Source organism: Macaca thibetana, chromosome 7, assembly GCF_024542745.1.
Source record: "Macaca thibetana thibetana isolate TM-01 chromosome 7, ASM2454274v1, whole genome shotgun sequence".
NCBI classification, from domain to species: domain Eukaryota; kingdom Metazoa; phylum Chordata; class Mammalia; order Primates; family Cercopithecidae; genus Macaca; species Macaca thibetana.
This window is the reverse complement of record NC_065584.1, coordinates 7,380,593-7,399,842: the sequence shown is the minus strand read 5'-3', so window position 1 is coordinate 7,399,842 and position 19,250 is coordinate 7,380,593. Positions and strand designations below refer to the sequence as shown.

At 57.6% G+C, this 19,250-nt stretch overlaps 1 protein-coding gene across 6 annotated transcripts in view; it reads left to right on the top strand.

The window, feature by feature from the left end:
- The window catches only part of EVL (Enah/Vasp-like), a 173,928-nt gene extending 156,596 nt beyond the window's left edge, over window positions 1–17,332 (top strand). For 4 of the 6 annotated variants that reach the window (XM_050796741.1, XM_050796739.1, XM_050796740.1 and 1 more), the window contains exons 6-14: window positions 1,526–1,755; window positions 2,577–2,698; window positions 5,678–5,738; window positions 9,179–9,242; window positions 10,736–10,802; window positions 10,898–10,960; window positions 14,277–14,343; window positions 14,831–14,888; window positions 16,796–17,332. In XM_050796741.1, the coding sequence (XP_050652698.1) occupies window positions 1,526–1,755; window positions 2,577–2,698; window positions 5,678–5,738; window positions 9,179–9,242; window positions 10,736–10,802; window positions 10,898–10,960; window positions 14,277–14,343; window positions 14,831–14,888; window positions 16,796–16,833 (770 nt within the window). In that variant the 3' untranslated portion in view covers window positions 16,834–17,332. The remainder of the gene's footprint in view (window positions 1–1,525; window positions 1,756–2,576; window positions 2,699–5,677; window positions 5,739–9,178; window positions 9,243–10,735; window positions 10,803–10,897; window positions 10,961–14,276; window positions 14,344–14,830; window positions 14,889–16,795) is intronic. The other 2 variants (XM_050796743.1, XM_050796742.1) reach the window with 2 other exon arrangements.
- Window positions 17,333–19,250: the final 1,918 nt, after the last annotated feature.

Genomic DNA, 19,250 nt, shown 5'->3' with positions numbered 1-19,250 from the left:
GCCACTGCCCACCAACCTCCTCCGGAGTGGACATTCAGCCAGCACTTCCCGTGTCTCAGGCACCATGCTAAGGGCTGGGGACATGACTACGACTGCAGATGCAGTTCCTGCCCTCAGGGAGCCCACTGTCCAGTCAAGGAGACAGCAAACCCACCCTTGCCGTGTCACGTAGCGCACACTGTGGCAAGTGACGAGCAGGTGCTGAAGGCCCACCCTGGGTCAGGGAAGACTTCCCACAGGAGGTGCTGCCACGCGTCCGTCTGGGACGTTTGGTGGAGCTTAGCACATTAAAGGAAAAGGACAAGGGTTTTCCAGAAATTGTCGTGTTCACTGATAGGCAAAGGACTAGATAATTTACCAAGTGCTTTCATGTTCTTTGTCTTGTTTCATTTTCTCAAACACCTTATGAGGTGAGCAGGTGACTATTATCCTGTTTACTGATGAGAAACTCGAGCCCTTACTGGTTACAGGAGCGCCCTGCTCATGAGATGCTGACTGACCCCATCACCCCCACCTAACTGCTGCAGGTTTCCTGCCCCCCCACCAGCCACTCTGCATTTCTGATGCAGGTCTGACACTGTCATCATGTCGTGCCTTCCCCATCACTCTTGGAACAGCCTGTGCCCGCCCTCTCTCCCTCTAGTGCCTCAAGCACTTTCCATCCTTTTCCTCCTTCCTCACATTTTGCCTCCGCCTCTTCACCTAACTGAACCCCTGCTCTCCAGTCCTGTCCCAGCTCCACAGTTACTTCTGTGAGGAAGTCCTCCGTGAACTTCTGGCCAGGCTGGAGCGCCTCTTTGTATACCAACATGTGCCTGCCCTTGGTAACACTTGTCAGCTTGCCACAGTCCTCCATCTGCATTCACCCGTGCAATTCGTTGACTGTTCCTCACAGGCTGTGAGCACCCTGAGCAGAGAGCTTGTGGCTGGTTTTCCCCGGCACCATACCCAGCACCTAGCACATTGCCTGGCACAAAACAGGCTCAGGCAGCACTGGCGGAGGGGGCTGGATGGATGATGCTGGAGCCCAGCACTCAGCATTGTGCCCTGACCCACGCCCCCAGTTGGCCCTGGGATCCACAGTACCTGCCACGGCCTCCAAAGACCAAGTGTCAGTCACAGTTGGCTCTTGGTGACTAGCTTCTGCCTAGGGGATGCTAGGTGCTTAGAAGGAGCAGAGAAGAGAAGAGGCACAAACTGTAACCAGCCAGCTTCCTCTCCCCCTGGAAAAACATGATTGGAGCAAGAGGAAATTGCCTGGGCTCAAGGAATGTTAAGCAAATAGAGGACACCGTGGGTCCAGCCAGGCCCCGGAGTACTGAGGACACCAGAATAGGGAATAATTGTGCCAGAGCCAAGTTCATCCCATGGGGGCTTCCTGGATGAAGCAGGCCTGGAGCTGTTCCTCATCCCTCTGAGGAGCAGCCTGCCCTCTGTCCTTCCTCTGGGAAACCTGAGCTGAGAGCAGCAGGCTTAGCCTCCAGCTGGGTGCTGGAGCTGGCTGAGCCTCACTGTTGCGTTTCAGGGCCCATCCTCCCACCAGGGCATCCCTCATCTGCAGCCAGCGCCCCCATCTCATGTAGTGGGCCTCCACCGCCACCCCCACCCCCAGTCCCACCTCCACCCACAGGGGCTACCCCACCTCCCCCACCCCCACTGCCAGCTGGAGGAGCCCAGGGGTCCAGCCACGACGAGAGCTCCATGTCAGGACTGGCCGCTGCCATAGCTGGGGCCAAGCTGAGAAGAGTCCAACGGGTAAGACCTCCTGTGCGCGGGGCGGGAATGGGACCGAGGGACGCTTATGCCGTCTGCAAAGTGATTGTATTCCTTCCCCCGTCTGTGAGACGCTGAGCAAACTGCCTCCCTGCCCAAAGCTAGCTGGCCCTTGGCCCCTTTTTCTCAAATAAGAAATCGCATGGGACAGCAATTTGAAATTTTGAGGTGCTTTAGTTAGCCATTGAGCCTCACGTTGACCTTCATACGTGGGGCCAGAAATACGTCCCGCTTTAGAGATGAGGAAGTGGAAGCACAAAAGCTGAAGAATTTGCGCAAGTCACACCGTTTATAAATAGCAGATTTTGGACTCAAGCCTGGGTCTCCTGAATCTAAGTCCATTGCCCTTTCCACTGTACAAAGCTGTATCCTGGCAACTAGGTCCACCTGGCTGTTTCTTCCCTAACCCTTGCTCATATGTTCTGGAACTGTGCTTGTAAGAATAGCTCTGATACAGACCTTTGGCTTACATTGCGTTTCCTTCCCACAGAACAGTCTCTTCTCCCCTCCCTCCCTCCCGCCATGTGTCATGGCTGGTCTTGGCAAAGACACTGACAATGAGCCTGCAGGCTGGGGCGTGTCTGCGACCTGTGTGACCTGGGCTGGTCCTTGTCCCTCCGTTGATTCTGGTTTTCTCCCCTGTGGGGTTGGGGAATAATGGACTAGATGGCCCCTGAGGCCCCTTGCAGTGCTGCTGCCATAGGATTCACACGCACATAGTCGCCTGCATCCCCTCACGTAGTTGCTGCTCCCTGTTCTGCCATCAGCAGCAGAATCTAAAACGTGGCCTCCTTTTTCCTCAGCCAGAAGATGCATCTGGAGGCTCCAGTCCCAGTGGGACCTCGAAGTCTGATGCCAACCGGGCAAGCAGTGGGGGTGGTGGAGGAGGCCTCATGGAGGAAATGAACAAACTGCTGGCCAAGAGGTAGGTCTCTACACCTCCCGAGACTTGTTGTGCCTAGTGGGAAGCTCCTGGTCCCCAGTGCTGCACACAGAATCCTTGCTTGACCCCAGAATCTTTGTTCCCTGGGTTTAGCCAAGCAGGGGAAACTGTTACTTAAGTTTACCCTTCCCAAGGGCTTAGTGTGAAGCAGCAAGCCCACAGGAGTCCTCTAAACTCCAAATCCTTCATTTTAGCTCAGCAAGTATTTCCTGAAGCATCTATCATGTACTAGCCCTGTCCTGAGCAGAGATAAGTTTGGAGACAATTTCAAAGATAAACGCAGGAAAAAGAACAGTCCTTGCTCTTAAGATCCTAACAGAAATAAGATGTGGCTGCAGTGGATGAGTTTGCAGAGGACACTCTGGTGAATGTGTGGTAAAGGCGCCCCATCCTCCAGGGTTCATTATGGAGGACTCAGGAGGGGTTACGAAGGGTGGGAGCCCAGAGGCCATTGCCCTGAGTGACGGAGAGAGAGCAGGTCCATCTACATCCCGGCCGGACTCTAGGGCCTGAGACCTGGCCATGTGTGTCTGCTCGCTGCAGCAGGTGTGGCTGCAGCCTGCCATTGTGGCTCTCTGCTGTTCCCCAGATGAAACCCGAGCAGGTGGGGAGATCATCCAGGTGTTTCTCAAAAGGGATGCAAAGCTTGGATTTTATTTTAAAATATGACTTGGCATCAGGAATGTGCTCACCTTGGACTACCAATATCATGGCTCACCTAGGCACCAGAGGGCACAGGAGCAGGCCTCTCCTGCCAGAATAGAGGAAGCTGCAGCAGGGACCCTGTTCCCTTGGTAACCCAACCTCCACCCCCTGCCACTTTGTCGCCTTCTCCTGGCCCTCCCAGCTGCCTTCCAATTGGCTGACCCAAGTGAGAACTCTGTGTGTGCCCAGGGTCTTCACACTGCAGTCCTAGTTCCTCTCATTACCTTCCCGTGGCTCCATGAGGATGACGCGAGATGACAGAGGCCCACAGGTGCAGGCAGCTGGTGTGGCACTTCATGGCGGGGACACAGCCTGGGTTTCCTGCCAAGGGCCTCTTTGCGTGCATCACAGATGGCAGGGAGGGGAGGTTCCGCATGTGTCAGGGAACAGCAAGGTGGATCCACAGCACGGGCCTCAGCGTGTGTAAATCGCCAAGACAGGAGGCAGGCTTCTGAGCAGTTTCCTGTGAGTGAGTCCAGGTGTGCGGGGCTGACAGCGGTCACACAGAGGTGAAGGGTTCCGCAGGGGAGAGGCCAGGAGGGCTCGCGGAAGGATAAGGACATCCTGTGCTGTAAGAGGGACAGTGGGCAGAGTTAAGGTAAAGCTGGGAAGGCCGACGCCCCCTGTGCCTGGAGAGCTAGGTGTGCAGGAAATGGACCAAAGGTCCAGCTGGAAGAGGGAGCCTCCTGGTGCAGGGCATCGGGTTCCACCTCAGAGCACTCAGAGGGGAGGATGGGCCACAGAGAAATAGAAATCGTTTTGGAAAAGAAAATATGAATGCTCTCCCTGAGTCCTAGACCACGCTGAGGGAAGCACCTTTCTGTCTGAGAACAGGAAAAGGCCAGTATTGCCAGGAGCCAGTGAGATGCCAGATGCTGGTGGGAGAGCCAAGGCCCTCCCGAGAACACACATGCTTTGCATAGCTCAGCAGGGATCAATCAGGTTGCTCTTTGAAATCCACCTTAGTGATGGCTCCTGGGTGGAGCTGACCATGACAATGCCCTTGCCAGGTTTCTTTTCATGTCGGTTGTCTCCTGCCTCTGAGGGCATGCAGTTGAGTCTCTCTGCCAGTAGTGGAGGACAGGAGGGAAATAAACGTGGACGGAAAGCCCCTGTTTAGCAGCACTTTCACAGACACTCCTCCTGCCGACACCCCCTGCGAGCGGGTGGCTTGGTCAGCGTTCTGTTTCTAGGAGATGGGACGCTGGCTGCTGGGGGCAGCTGGTGAGGTGAAAATGATCGTGGCTAGGCCAGTTAGGAGACTCTGACAGTCCAGGAAGAGATGATGGGGGCATGCAGGAAGGTGTCAAAAGTAAAGACAAAAAAGACAGGCGGGTACCCAGATTTAGAGGTAGAGCTGACCAGGGTGACTGTTATAAAAAGCTGGTGTCAGGGGTGGTTCCCTGGTTTCTGAGCTGAGGGACGAGGTGGGCAGACGTGTCCTGAGATGAGAGCTAAAGAATGGGAGCCAGTTGGGCCCATCACAGACAGGCCCCAGACAGAGGCCACGGCCCCTCGCCACACCTCAGACCAGTTCCATGCTTGATGGGCAGCTCATCTCAAGTTGAACAGCCACAGAAGCCTATCTCTGGGGAACACTGAGGGTCTGCCTGTGTAGACCTGGGAGGTCAGCAGATACCACTGAGGCCAAAAAATGTGGGTGAGGTTTTAGAGTACATGAAACGGGGATTCATACTGGGGAGGTGCGCGAACCGACTCAAGGGCGTCACGTGGACCTTCGCCAGGGCTCCTCTTCTGAGCATTTCCAGGCTCTGAGTGGCATTCTAGATTGGGGAGGGCATGGCTGGGTTAACTGAGTTCCGAGACACGAGGGCCTTAGGGTGAAAGTGTCCAATGTCCTGACCTGTGTGACAGACTGCAGCCCAGAGAAGTGCCTCTCTGTCCCATGTGGCCAGGTCTTCGGTGTCCTGGGAACAGAGCGCGCCCGCCTCCCCTCCACCCCTCGGACACTACAGCTGCCGCCAGTAGAGCTAAACAGACACAGAGGCATCTCGCCCTCTCTATCTAAACCAGTTTCATGTCCCAGGCCATGAGCACACAGAGGTCCTGGACATTTGCCTGGGCCTGGCTCCTCACCAGATGGGGCCTGGACAAGCCGCCTCCTTCACACCGTCATTTTCCCCCACAGGTTTATCTGAGTGCTGGGGTGGGTCTGGCAGGGAGGAAGCAGAAGAGTTCTGGGACAGTGTGAGAACGTGAGGAGCTGATCCGTATCTTCCCCTTCTCTGTGCCTAGGAGAAAAGCAGCCTCCCAGTCAGACAAGCCAGCTGAGAAGAAGGAAGATGAAAGCCAAATGGTGAGCAAGCAGCCTGCCCCGCCCTCAGGCTTCCCACTGAGATCAGTGCGTCGGCAGGGAGGCTCTCTGATCTCAGGCGAGGCCTTTGGGACCTGCATGGGGCAGGCACTTCTTCAGGTGATTCACAGCAGGGGCGGAGGGGCTCTGCAGCGCTTGGCCCTGCACCACCCTGGCCCAGCGACAGGCCTGCCCTCACTGAGCACCACCGACCAGACACTGCTCCACCCTTGGAGCTGCAGCCCAACAGGGGAAAAACCTGGGGCCCTGGCACTGCACCGCAGGGCTACTTCGCCTGCCCAGGAGCCCCAGGGAGCACGGACCAGCCAGGGTCTCGTCGGGACTGGGACTCCAAGAGTACACTGCAGTGGGGCACGTCTGCCAGAAGCCCAGAGAGGTTTTTATTTTCAAATTATTTCTGTTCCTAAAGACCTCTCTTCCAGCAGGAGCTTCAGGTGAGCTGTGGCGAAGGAGCCCTGGACCCCTAGCTCTTGTCCTTAGCAGGCAGCCCAGAGCCAGCCTGGCTGCCGGAACTCCCAACATCTGCTTCCACTTAGGGCAGCTAATTCTCTTTTCCTCTGTGTTAAGCTTTTCCTATAAAAAGACTGCTACTGACAGGGCTAAGTTTAGCCTTAACTACAAATGCCTTAAAGGTTCCACCTCAGTGCAGAATGAGAGAGGAAATACAACTGCCAGGGACCAGAGTAGGCTTCCTGCCCTGTCCTCCCATTAGTCAGGGTCATGCTGGTGTTACCCTGAGGCTATAGCCCTCCCAGCTGATCCGCACCTCTCAGCCCCGTCCTGGGCACATAAGGGTCCCTTTGCCCCACTAGCCAGCTCCCATTCAGCCTGCACTTCTCTGCATAAACCTTACTCCTTAAAAAACAGCCTCCCGGCCGGCGCAACACTTCACATCTATAATCCCAGCACTTTGGGAGGCTGAGGCAGATGGATCACCTGAGATCAGGAGTTTGAGACCAGCCTGGCCAACATAGTGAAACGCCATCTCTGCTAAAAATATAGAATTAGCTGGGTGTGGTGGCACATGCCTGTAATCCCAGCTACTCAGGAGACTGAGGCAGGAGAATTCCTTGAACCTGGGAGGCAGAGGTTGCAGTGAGCGGAGATCGCACCATTGCACTCCAGCCTGGGCAACAAGAGTAAGACTCCGTCTCAAAAACAAAACAACAACAACAAAAAACAGCCTTCCGACCCCCAGGCCTCACAAGCTCTTCACTACTTGATCCCAGCCCTGGTCTTCTCCCCAGGCCCTCAGCACAGGCACGATTGCTTGTGCAGACTCACTGTCTCCTGCCAGATCTTAGGCCCTTGGAGGGCCAGGCCTGGGCTTCTCTCACGTCCACCATTTCCGTACCTTGCACATGCTGTGGAGTTTAGCCAACTGACTTGCCATTAATTTCTGAAATTGCAGGCCACAGCATAATCACAGACATCAAAATACTGTGGCCTGATTCCAGCCACAGGCCTGGGGCTCCGAAGACATTGCTGGGCTTTCTTAATCAGGTGCCAGTATGTTGCAGTCCCAGCCCCTGAAAACTGAAACTCACTCCTCGAGCTCTAAGAGTGGATTTCAGGCCGGGCGCGGTGGCTCAAGCCTGTAATCCCAGCACTTTGAGAGGCCGAGGCGGGTGGATCACAAGGTCAGGAGATCGAGACCATCCTGGCTAACATGGTGAAACCCCGTCTCTACTAAAAATATAAAAAACTAGCCGGGCGTGGTGGCGGGCGCCTGTAGTCCCAGCTACTCGGAGGCTGAGGCGGGAGAATAGCGTGAACCCGGGAGGCGGAGCTTGCAGTGAGCCGAGATCGCACCACTGCACTCCAGCCTGGGCCACACAGCAAGACTCCGTCTCAAAAAAAAAAAAAGAATGGATTTCAAAGCCCAGGGGCTTCTAGAAGAGGAACATTCTTGAAACCTTCAACCCCAAGGATGGCACTCTCCTCCTCAGACCCCTATCTTTTCTCTCTTGTTGATAGGCCCCTGGCTACAGCTGGTTCTTGTTTGCCATGGTCCCTTCTCACACTCGGGACTAGCCTCTAAAGAGAGCAGGGCCTTCAGAAGATTCACGCACCAAACAAGTACAGTGGGAGGGAGAGAGGCTGATGGCCGGCGCTCATTTTCTTGTTTATGCTTCCCGGTATTTCACCGATTCTCTGCAGTGAACATGCACTATGTTTATCATTAACAGAGAAGAAAGAAGGCTTCTCTGAAAGATGAAAAGAGCCCCAAATGTGGAGTCCGGTGACTTGGGCAGGCACTCTGCCATGGCAGAGCTGGCCGTGGGCCAATGGAGTTACTGCTCCGAGAACCAGTTCTACCACCTGAAAACCTGCACCCAGGCACGCCAGGCACAGCTGCCTCACAGACTGCGACTGCCAGAGGAGGGATGCGAGCCTCTGTGCCCAGGGCCGGGGAGTGCTGCGGCCACCTCTTTGCCAGCCTGGAGTCGAAGCATAACTTCCCTTTTAAGCAGGGAGGGTTTAAAAAAAAACATACGAGAAAAGATGATAATTTTTTAGTGACTCTGATGTCACCCTATATAGCTTGCATCGTGGCCCCCACACGTGTGTGTTGATTGACATAATCTGTTATTCAGCTGTCTTTAAAATGAGGAGGCCTAAGGACCTCATCCCAACATCTGCAGCCTGGCACCTGCTTTTGCCTCTCGACCAGAGCCCCCCAGGACTTATTCATTCACCACACAGATACGCAGGGTGTTCCTGATAGGTGCCAGGCCTCTTCTCGTGTGGGGACGTAGTGAGCAGAGGAGACAAAGCAAAGACCTCTGCCACGGTGACAGAGGTTCTTTGCTTCGGAGTGGAATGACACTTCAGGTTGGGAGGCCGCCTGTCAGCAGCTTGAATGCTGTGCATCCTGCTCCGTCAAGTGGAAGGGTTACTCTTAATACTTAATCAGTGGCGCGCACTTGATACTGAAAAATCGTCCTGACGCACATGCCGTGCATGATGAGTGTTAGGTGTTCCACTGCTGGGTGAACATGTCCACTATTCGAGCATTGCCACAGACCTATTACACGGGCAGGTGTGTGTGCTGCACAGGGGGAGCAGGCCACTCCACGGGGTGCTCACGAGAAGTCAGCGAGATGACACACGGGAGGCATCCGGCCCACGGCGGGCTCAGGGCTTGGGGGTGTTGAGGGGCAGAAGGAAGTTCTGCATCACCCTGCAGAGAACCTGTAGCTCCCTGCAGCCTTCCCTTCCCCACGTTTGTCCACTGGCTCGAGTCACTCCCCACTGAGATTTTGAGTTTTCACTTTTAAATATTTAATGTTTTGCTAATTATAAAAGTCGTGTGTGTTCATTGGGGACATTTGGAAAACAGGTTTAATGAAGTGTCCAGTGATGTCCTGTCCTAGCCCCAGGTGGCCTTCCTAAACAGACTTCCTTCTTCTCCATTTTAGGAAGATCCTAGTACCTCCCCCTCTCCGGGGACCCGAGCAGCCAGCCAGCCACCTAACTCCTCAGGTGAGAGGGCGCCCCCCGCTGACCCCACTGAGGCATGAGGTCTCAGAGTGGGAGGGGGGACCCTTCTGAGAGGACCCTCCGATCCAGCCTCTTTAGTATGCCTGAGCAGAGGGCCAGGCCGCTGGGAGGCCCAGTTCTTAAGGGTCCTCCAGAGCCTCCCCGAGGAGCCCGTGCGGGAGCACAGGAAGTGCTAGAGCAGACCCACTGAGGGGGCTCCTGAGGCTGGCCGGGGCCAGTGCTCTTAAGCAGTGTCATTGTCAGCACTTATGTCTCCCGGTGAAACACCAGCTGATGACTGACATTACAGAGATGGCAGTAGATCCTGCTCCACCCGAAACGCAGCCCCTTCCCTGGCTCAGGTTTCTCTCTGTCTAAGCTGTGGCAGATGGGAGGGAGGTAGGAGAGTATGATGAGGCTTCGCAGTGGGAGGAAGACCCCAGGGTTGTTCACTCGACAGCCATTTTTGCAGCACCTGCTCTGTGCCAGGCCTGTGCTCGTGAGCATAGCGAGGAGAGGCAGGGGCGTCAGGCTGCCCTAGCTGGGCAGAGGAGGCTCTTGCCAGCTGTTCGTGTGTGTCTCTCGGGCATGCTCGGGTTGGGTGTCGCCTCCCTGTGAGACTGCACCCCATGTCCTCTCCTCCAAAGACTTTGCCTGGCATGTTGGTCTGCCTCCTCTGGTTGATGAACATGATCAATGCCCCGCCCTGTTTGCTGCTTCCAACAGTCCAGTGAGTGGGCTCCCTGGTTCCCATCTGTGTGGAAAGTGGTTTGCTCAAGGCCACACACCTGGGACATGTCTGTAGCCCCAGGTCTAGTGCCTGCAGGCCCAGCGCCTGTCCCAGAAGGTGGCTTTGTGGAAAACTGCCTCAGTCCCACAGTTGGTCTGCAGGGTGCCAAGGCTCAGCTCGGGGCCAGGCAGCTGCCCCACTACCCCTAGAGATTTTGTCTTCTGCCTCTGCTCATCCTGCAAAGTCAACAAATCTTTTTAATGCAACAAATGCAACAAATCTTTTGGAGTAGAACAAAATATAACCCAATACCACTTACCTTAAAAAAGAAAAGACAAGCCAGCCAGCATGGGACAGAGCCAGGCGCAGCACTGGGGGCAGACTAAGGAGCCCCTCAGTAGCAGGTGCCAGGCTAAGGGGCCTGGCCGCCGCACCACATGTGGGAGCAAGGCTGTGCTGGGATGTCCGGGGAGGTCCTGCTTGCTCACCTGTGGCTCTGGTCACTGGGTCCCTTACCAGCAGGCTCACGTTCCAGAGAGACCTGGCACAGTGAAGGCCTCAGAACCAGGTGACAGGTCAGGGTCAACCTGACCTAGGCCATGGGGGACTGAGCTAGGTTTTGGCTCGACTCACATCAGACCTTTGTGCCACGGGGCTCTGCACCCTCAGCATGGGTGAGGGCTTCCTGTTGGGATGTTTAGGGGATTGGGGTGGCTACTGAGTCCTCTCAGCTGTGAGGTTCTTCATCCATGAAATGAATTAACAGAGGCTGGCCGGAAGCCCTGGGAGCGGAGCAACTCGGTGGAGAAACCTGTGTCCTCGATTCTGTCCAGGTGAGCTGCCCCGGGAAGGCCTGAGTGGTGAGGCTGGTGGGGCAGAGGTGGGCGCTGGCGCCGATTCACATGTCTGTTTCATTCCATTGCCGTAGAACCCCGTCTGTGGCAAAGAGCCCCGAAGCTAAGAGCCCCCTTCAGTCGCAGCCTCACTCTAGGTACCGAACAACCCTCCTGCTCACATGTTCCCCAGGGTTTGGGGCTCCTCTGTCCCCCATCCCGTGACTAACACCCTTGCACCTTGTCTCACGTCCTGGCATTTAACAGCTTGCTCTGGGAAGGTGATCTGTTATTTCAGACCCAGGACCTTGGGGTCCTGACAGCTCCTTCTCCTCCCTCTGAGGGCAGTGACCAAGGAGGGCAGTGACCTGTCCACAGAGGTAGTGCAGGGGGCCAACCTGGAGTCCCAGCTCTGGACTCACTACGTGTGACAGTGGGCAAGTTAGGTGGCTTCTCTAAGCCTCTCTTTCCCCCCCCACAAAGTGAGGTGTGTTAACCCCTGCTGCACAGGGCAGTGGTGGGGACAGCTGTGCAAACAACAGCTGGACATGGAGTGTGGTCACTAGCCAGGGCCGCACACTGCAGTTCAACTAGTCCTATCTCTGGCCCTGAGCCCCACCCCTTTCCTCCAGCCCAGAGTCCTTCCTCTGCGTCCAGCACACAGAGCCAGTTTCCCCACAGACATGCTGACCATATTTCCCGAGTCAAAAGCTGGCATGACAACATGATAGAACATTTGGAACTGAGGTTGCCCAAAAAGGCAGAGGCAGCCAGCCACATAGTATCTGGAGGCACATTTGGCCTGAATTTGAAGGCCTCTAGAACCTGCATCAAGAATGTCTCCATTGCCACCACAAGTTGAAGGGAAACCACCCTTGTCACAGAGCAGGAGGCATTGAAACTGGCCTTGCAGAGCTAAACAGGTGGCGAGCAGAGCAGAGCCTGGCCTGGCCCTGGCAGCAATGCCGAGACCAGTGCAGGTGGGTTTGTCGAAGGCTTATGGTCAGCCGGGCCGTGTGCTGGGGACAGTCCCTGCCTGCAAAGAGCACCGCGTGATCAAGGCCACTGTGGTCCTGAGGGGTGCTCTGGAGAGGGTGCGGGGCCACATGGTGGAAGGGACAGGGTGCTTTGGGGAGTGGGGTGGGGCAGGCCTCTGCCGGGAGCTGGCATTTTCGTTGACCCGGACGAGGAGGAGTCTGCTGTACGGAGATCATGGGGACAGCCTTCCAAGCAGAAGGAAGGGTAAGTGCCAGGGCCCTGAGCCTGCAGCCACCCGCGAGCTCGAGCTCTCCCACACCTCGGAGTAGACAGCAGGCCATGGGGCGGGGGAACGGGAAGGGTGAGGAAGAGGGTGTGAGGGAGCGCTGAGCTAGAAGTTTAGATTGTATTCATGTGCAGGGTGTGAGGGAGCAACGAGTTAGAAGTTTACATTGTATTCATGTGCAGGGCCGGCAGGGAGCTTGAGGCACAGGGTGCCATGATGATGGCTGGGGAGGGGAAGGCAACCAGAGTGGGCAAAGCGAGGGCCCTGGAGCAGATACAGCAGCAGGGGGAGCCTGCAGCGCTCCCAGTGGACCCCGCCCTGTCCTGCTGGTGCAGCAAAGGCAGGCTGCCATGTGAGTGGCCAAGGGTCGCTCACTGGGCAGGAACATTGTCAAGGCCATTCATGCTTGGAATAGGGTCTCTTTTCAGCTCTGAGACAAATCTGTTCTCTGATTTCCAGATGGTTCCAAGGGGAGCATGTACCACCGCCCCTCTGGTGTGTTGCATTGCTTAGGAAGCCTGCTGTGTTTCTCGCTGGGTGGCTATTAGGGCTGCAGATGGAGAGGGCCAGGGCCTGGCGAGGTGGAGCAGTCGGCCCAGGTGTCCCAGCAGTTGTTGCTGGAATGGGGTCTGGAACCCACAGGAGAGGCCTGAAGGACCCAGGGGCCTCTGGCTGGATGCGTTTGACTCTCAGGACCCAGAATTACAGACCTATTTAGGGCTACGCTTGGCCAACTCTTTCTTGAGCTCATCTGGAGAGTGTGGGAACACGCATTCTTCAGCCTTATTCTCCCTGGCTGTGGGCAACAGTGGTCCTCAGAGTCACCAGATGGTCCTCATCTGTGCCCGTAACCCCTCAGCAGCCAAGGCTGGCCCTGCCAGATAAATGTGTTGTGCCCGTGGTCACACCCAGGGGCTCATGCCACATACGTTTCCCTGAAACCATGGGCTCCAGCCTCCATCCTGTCCATGTGGGAGGGAACTTGGGTCCCAGCAGTGTGTCTTGCAGCACCAAGTCACGTTGAAAAGACGAGATAGACAAGCATTTTGCCAAGATCTTCCAGGGAAAGTGCATATGTGACACATTAACATTCAAATCAGGCCGGCACGGCGCTCATGCCTGTCATCCTAGCAGTTTGGGAGGCCGAGGCGGGAGGATCACTTGAGCCCAGGACTTCGAGACCAGCTTGGGCAATATAGTGAGACCTCATCTCTACAGATAAAATTTTTAAAAAGTAGGGCACATGTCTGTAGTCCCAGCTACTGGGAGGCTAAGGTGGGAGGATCACTTGAGCCTGGGAGGTTGAGGCTGCAGTGAGGCATGATATGCCTCTACACTCCATCCTGGGTGATACAGTGAGACCCTGTCTCAGATCAATAAAAATAAAATTCAAATCAGTTATCTTAGTTCAGAAACTTTTCAAAGAAGTGGTCCATGCAAACTACCCCGAAAGAGCAAAACCAGCCAGGTGCAGTGGCTCACGCCCATAATCCCAGCACTTTGGGAGGCCCACCCAGGTGGGTGGATCACGTAAGGTCAGGAGTTCGAGACCAGCTTGGCCAACATGGTGAAACCCCGTCTCTACTAAAAATACAAAAGTTAGCTGGGCTTGGTGGCACATGCCTGTAATCCCAGCTACTTGGGAGGCTGAGGTAGGAGAATCGCTTGAACTTGGGAGGCAGAGGTTGCAGTGAGCCAAGATCGAACGCTGGCTCCAGCACCGGGGGTGCTGGTGTATGTCAGGAGCGCGCCTCCAGGCTGGTGTCAACTCTGCAACTTCACATTGTACCTCCTGCTGCCGCTGCTGCTTCCCCGAGCCCCAGCTCAACCTGGAGCATGAGCTCCCAGCCTGAGGAGGAGGCTGTCGATACTGTTTTTCTTTCCAGGGAGGCAGCGGGTGGGTGCGATGTTGTCACTTAAGTTGCCACCTCTGTGTAAGAGCTCTCTGATCAGAAAGCAGTTTCTTTGTTGACCCCAGCCAGCCTTGGCTCTCGGGTTGGGAAATATGGTCACAGTATCCTTGGAGACCTCTCCAGGTAGAGACTGGGTCTGAGGTGGCCAGAGTCCGAAGCAAGCAGCCTCTGTGGAGCGAGGGGAGCAGGTGGGCCCGACCTGAGCGCGGCCTCTGCACAACCAGCTTTCCCCCACACCCATCTCCAGCCAGGGCACCCACAGGCCCTGCTCCCACTTACCGCACCCGCCCTTCCCAGGATGAAGCCTGCTGGGAGCGTGAATGACATGGCCCTGGATGCCTTCGACTTGGACCGGATGAAGCAGGTGAGCGTGCCCTGTGCCCTTCCCTCAGAGGCCGAGGGCAGCCAGTAGGCTGGGGACCGTCTCTGACCAGCACGGCCAGGCAGGCCCTGGGGGCCCACACGTGGCTGCCAAAAGGCCAGTCAAGGAACAGCCGTGGAGGAAAGGGGGTGCCCAAGCCTGTCCTTCGTCCCCAGCCCCTGCCATCACCAGAATTAGGATGTCCCTCAACCTTTCTGGGCACCTCCCTCAGGCCTGCCTCTGGGGCTTTCTGCCCCGAGGCAGCCCTTAGTTTCAGTGGTGTCTACCTGAGGGAGGTGGTGGCAGGATTTTCCCAGGCCTCCCACACCGTTCCCCCTCAGCGTGGGAAGGGGCCACGAGGAGACGAGGGTGACAGATGCAACTCTGGAGAGGCCCAGGAGGCCCCGAACCCTTTGGACATAGCCCAGCCCAGGCCGGCTTTTCTGTCTCCACTGCCTGTCCCTTCACCTGGACACTCCTCTCCCAACAGGAGATCCTAGAGGAGGTGGTCAGAGAGCTCCACAAGGTGAAGGAAGAGATCATTGACGGTGAGTGGAGCTCCAGGCGGGGCCACAGGACGAGGGTCCCTGTCACCCAGGGTGGGGACCTGCCGTTTTGAGCTGAAGCCCATGCTGTACTGGGCCCTGTGAGAGATTCATTCTTCTTACAATCTCTACTTGAGGAAACAGGCTCAGGAAAGCTAAGTGGCTTGCCTAAGAATTTGTAGCCCCCTGGTAGTATGACACCTGAATGTGACCTTCCACACCCTTGCACCTTCCTGGAAGACCCACGTGGGAAGTGCATGGAGGGGAGACCCCAGCATCGTTCCAGAGCCAGGTCTGGAGGAAGCCACCTGAGCTTCTGTCATTTCACCCCCTGGTGGTTTATGTTGCCTTCTTGATACTGCCACCTCGAGTCACCGGTGTTGGGGTTCTGGGGGGACCATTCTGCCTTCCTGGGGGTACAGGGAGACCAAGCACTACAGAAGCACCTTCCAGGCCTGAGCTCGTTCACAATCTGCCTGGTCCTGGACTGGGGCGCAGGCGGGGAGCAGCCTCTGGCTGCAGAGCAGGGCGGGCCTCAATGCATCACATCCGTCCTTCTGGTTTCCACCAGAGCCTTTGAGCGCACTGGCTCAGATCTGCAGCCAGAGGAAAAGGGGGAGTCTGGGCAGGGCAGACTCAGGGGACAGAGCTGTGCAGCACAGCCTGTGCCAGCTCCCCCACCTGCCTCCCCAACCAGGGTGACGAAGGCTGACACCTAGGTGTGTAGCTGGGTCTGGCCCCCAGGGCATCACAGTGACCTGGGCAAAAGGGTCCCACAAGCACACAGGGGTGGAGGCTGATGGCAGAGGTAAGAGGCAGGTGGGAGTCCGAAGACCCAGGCCTCCTCCCGCAGCCGGCCCACCCTTGTTTGAGCAGAGAGCACTCAGTTCCTGTTTGTCCAGTTCCCCCAAAGGCCTGGGCTGGGGAGATAAGGAGTTAACAAACGAGGGGAAAGAGGCAGCCTGGGCGATAGGCAGGCACCCAGCCAACTGGTCGCACCACCTTACTGTCAGGCGCCATCCGGCCCCAGGCACAGCTGGGTCAGAAACTCAGGGCCCACCACAGCCTCTCCACCTGCCGTGGTGCAGCCCCAGGTGGAGGCCACCCTGGCTGAGAGCGAGGGGAGGGGGAGGCATGTGCTATGCCAGGGGCCCTGAGAAGCAGCTCCCTGTTGCTGGGGGATGCCTGCCCCCACCACCCCTCACCTTCTCCTAGCTGTTGGCTCTTGGCCCAACAAGGTCCATCCAGGGAGAGGCCTGAGCTGACATAGAGGAGGGGGAGTCTGGGAGGGGATGGATACCAGAGGAAGGAGGGAAAGGCCCAAATTTGGGAGGCAGGGGGTTGGTGCACTAGCTTGGGGTGGTGAGGAAGCGGGGAGGAGGCAAGAAGACAAGAGAGGCCCCGCCTCTCCTGAGGAGTGAGCAGAGCCAGGGTGGTCCCTGGGGTCCAGGGCCAAGATTTCCTGCTGACCCCTGCAGGAGCTGGAAGGGCAGAGCCTCGGCCTCCACTATGTTGGGGGAAGGGGTCCCGGGCCCCCGGCACCTGGACACCCACCTGTCCAGAGCCTACAAAGACCCTGTGTCCCCACACAAAGCAGCTCCTCACACCAGGGTTCCAGTGCCCACCACTCCTCAGCAGCAATGAGGCCACAGGCAGGGCATCAGCCTCTGTCTCCATGCCAGGTCCTCCCCTAAAAGGGCAGTGACAGCAGGGGCCACCGCAGGAGGAATGGCAGATGAGACCCAAAGCCTTTTGTCGTCACCCCAGAGGTCTGCGCCATAGCCTGGGTGGGGCTCCCTGGAGATGGAGCGGGGCAGATACCAGGCAGGTCCACACCAGGGGTGCAGGGCCCTGATGAGCCAGGCTGCACGGTCCTGGCTGCACCTGAGCTGCTGCCCCCTGTCCCGCAGCCATCAGGCAGGAGCTGAGCGGGATCAGCACCACGTAAGGGGCCTGCCTCGCAGCGCTGAGATGTCGAGCCCATCCGGCGACAGAGGACAGCCAGGAGCCCAGCCAGCCCCAGACTCCAGTGCACCGGAGCACGCACAGGAGCCTGGGCGCGCTGCCGTGAAACGTCCTGACCTGTGACCACACGTTACAGTGAGGAAACCAAGTGCAACTCCTGGGTTTTTTAGATTCTACCTGACACAGAACACCAGGTCTGCTCATCTTTTTTGTGTTTTATATTTGCTTATTTAAGGTACATTTCTTTGGGTTTCTAGAGAGATGCCCCTAAGTCACCTGCTTCATTAGACGGTTTCCAGGTTTTCTCCCAGGTGACGCTGTTAACGCCTCAGCTGGCAGTGACCGCCGGCCCGGCGTGGCGCCACTGCACACCGCAGGGCTGTCCAGGCGCAGCTCTGTCCCCAGCGCTCATGGTGTTGAAACTGTCTGTCATGCACCACGGTGTCTGTGTCCACACAGTAATAAACAGTTTACTGTCTGCACCCTCGGGCTCAGGCCCTCGCATTGATCCTTCACGCTGCAGGCTGGGGGTGCCCCTTTTCCGGGAAGCGCCCGGGACCACGGTGACCAGGAGTCGTAGGTAGGAGCAAGGTGGTAGTCTTCAACAGGAACCTGGGCTCACACATTCCCAAGCCCCGGCAGGGTGGGCTGGTGTCCTGGGGCTGGGCTTCAGGTCCTGTCTGTAGGGAACTCCCTATGGGACCCCCAGAAAGATGGCTCTTAAGTGCAGCCCACACCCCAAACCTCACAGGCCTCTGTGTGCATTCTGACGGGCAAGGCCCCGCGAGCAGCCTGTTCGGGGCAGGGACGGACGTGGGGCTCCGCAGGCACCAGGCAGATGCAAGGCAGCTTTGCCTTCTCAGCCCCACAGTCTCCTGGGAGGACCACCTGGCCTGCAATGGGCTGTCCCAGGCCCCTGCCCTGAGGCAGCAGCCAGAGACAGAGGCTCTGACCCTCGGCTTCAAGGACCCAGGGTCACCAACAGGCAGGCCTTGAGATCCTGTGAGCATTCATGCCCCTAGTTCTCCCACATGACCTCCCGCGGCCACAGAGCAGTGTGCCCAGCAGTTCCCGAGGGCCATGGCACGGGCTGGGACCCAGTGGCTGATCTCAAGGGCCAGCTCCTAGCACACTGCATGTCTTTGGGCTTCCTGGCAGCCCTAGCAACAGGAATAGGACTGCTCTGCCCCTTAGGAGGCTCAGCTCTCTGAGTGGCTTCGCTTAGGTCTGGTGGCACTTTTAACCCAGGGCCTGCAGACCACAGCTCAGAGCTGCTCTCTCCTGCTTCCCTGCTGCCCCCCAGGCCAGGAGTCCTGTAGTCTCCCCAGGAGAGCTCTAAGGACTGTCTTCAGAGCCACCCTCCGACCCTGGGCCCAGCCTCCAGCTTGTGGGTGAGGCCGGGACATGTCCCTTTGCGCCGTCTGCAGAAGTGTGCTGGACGAGGCGCCTGTCAGGCACAGCAGGAGGAGTGGGTGCTCTGGGGCTCCCCTTGGCCTGTGGGTGTGCCTGTGTGCACAGGGAGGGGCTGCCCGGCTCAAAGTCCTGGTGCTGGGGCCAGCGGCACTTCCTTCGCCGAACAAGTCCTGGGCTCAGGCCCCTTCCCTGCGCCACTCAGCAAGCTGCCCACTCAGGGACACAGGAGCCCAGCACCATGTGGGGCCACTCCCAGGTATAGGGGGAGGCCTGTATCTCCCAGGTCAGCAGGGACGGCCCCTGGCACCCCACTCATGGAGAGGCCTTCAAGCCCTGACTATAGCTTCAGTCTCCCTTCCTAAGTCGTGGAGGCTGACGCTGCCTTTCCCCAGGGCTGTGGTGGGAGCTGCAGGGCTGGGCCCACTCCATCCCTCTCTGGCAGGGAGGGCCTCACCCAGGGACCCCTCCTGCTGCCTGCCCACCTCTGGGACATCAGGACCCACCCCACGCCAGCCCCTTTTCCTAGCTGGTATGGGGTACAGACCCTCTCTGGGCTCAGGGATGCTCCCCGCTGCAGGAGGGGATAGGGAGAGCAGGAGGTGAACAGGCCTGAGGGGTGTGGGCGAGGCAGGTGGTATGGGCTCAGGGGGATGGGGGAGCCAGCCTCTGCAGGGCTTAGCCAGGCAAGGGAGCAGTGGGGTCCCCGGGCTGCTAGGAGGGGATTCTGGGCCACACAGATGACCAAAGTGAGCTTTCTGCTGTCCACACCTCAGTGTGTGTGCACATCACAGTGGCAGGCCCTCAGGGAGCACCACCCAGCAGCAGCCACCATCCCACAAAGAGCCAGGAGTGCATGGCAGGACCTGGGCCTGGCCTGGAGGAAGCGGCACTCAGGCCTCAAGCTCCACCCATTGGGGTGGCCTAGCGCCCCATTCCCTGTGGCCAGGCTCAAGCCCAGACCACCCCCTCAGAGCACAGTCCACGGGC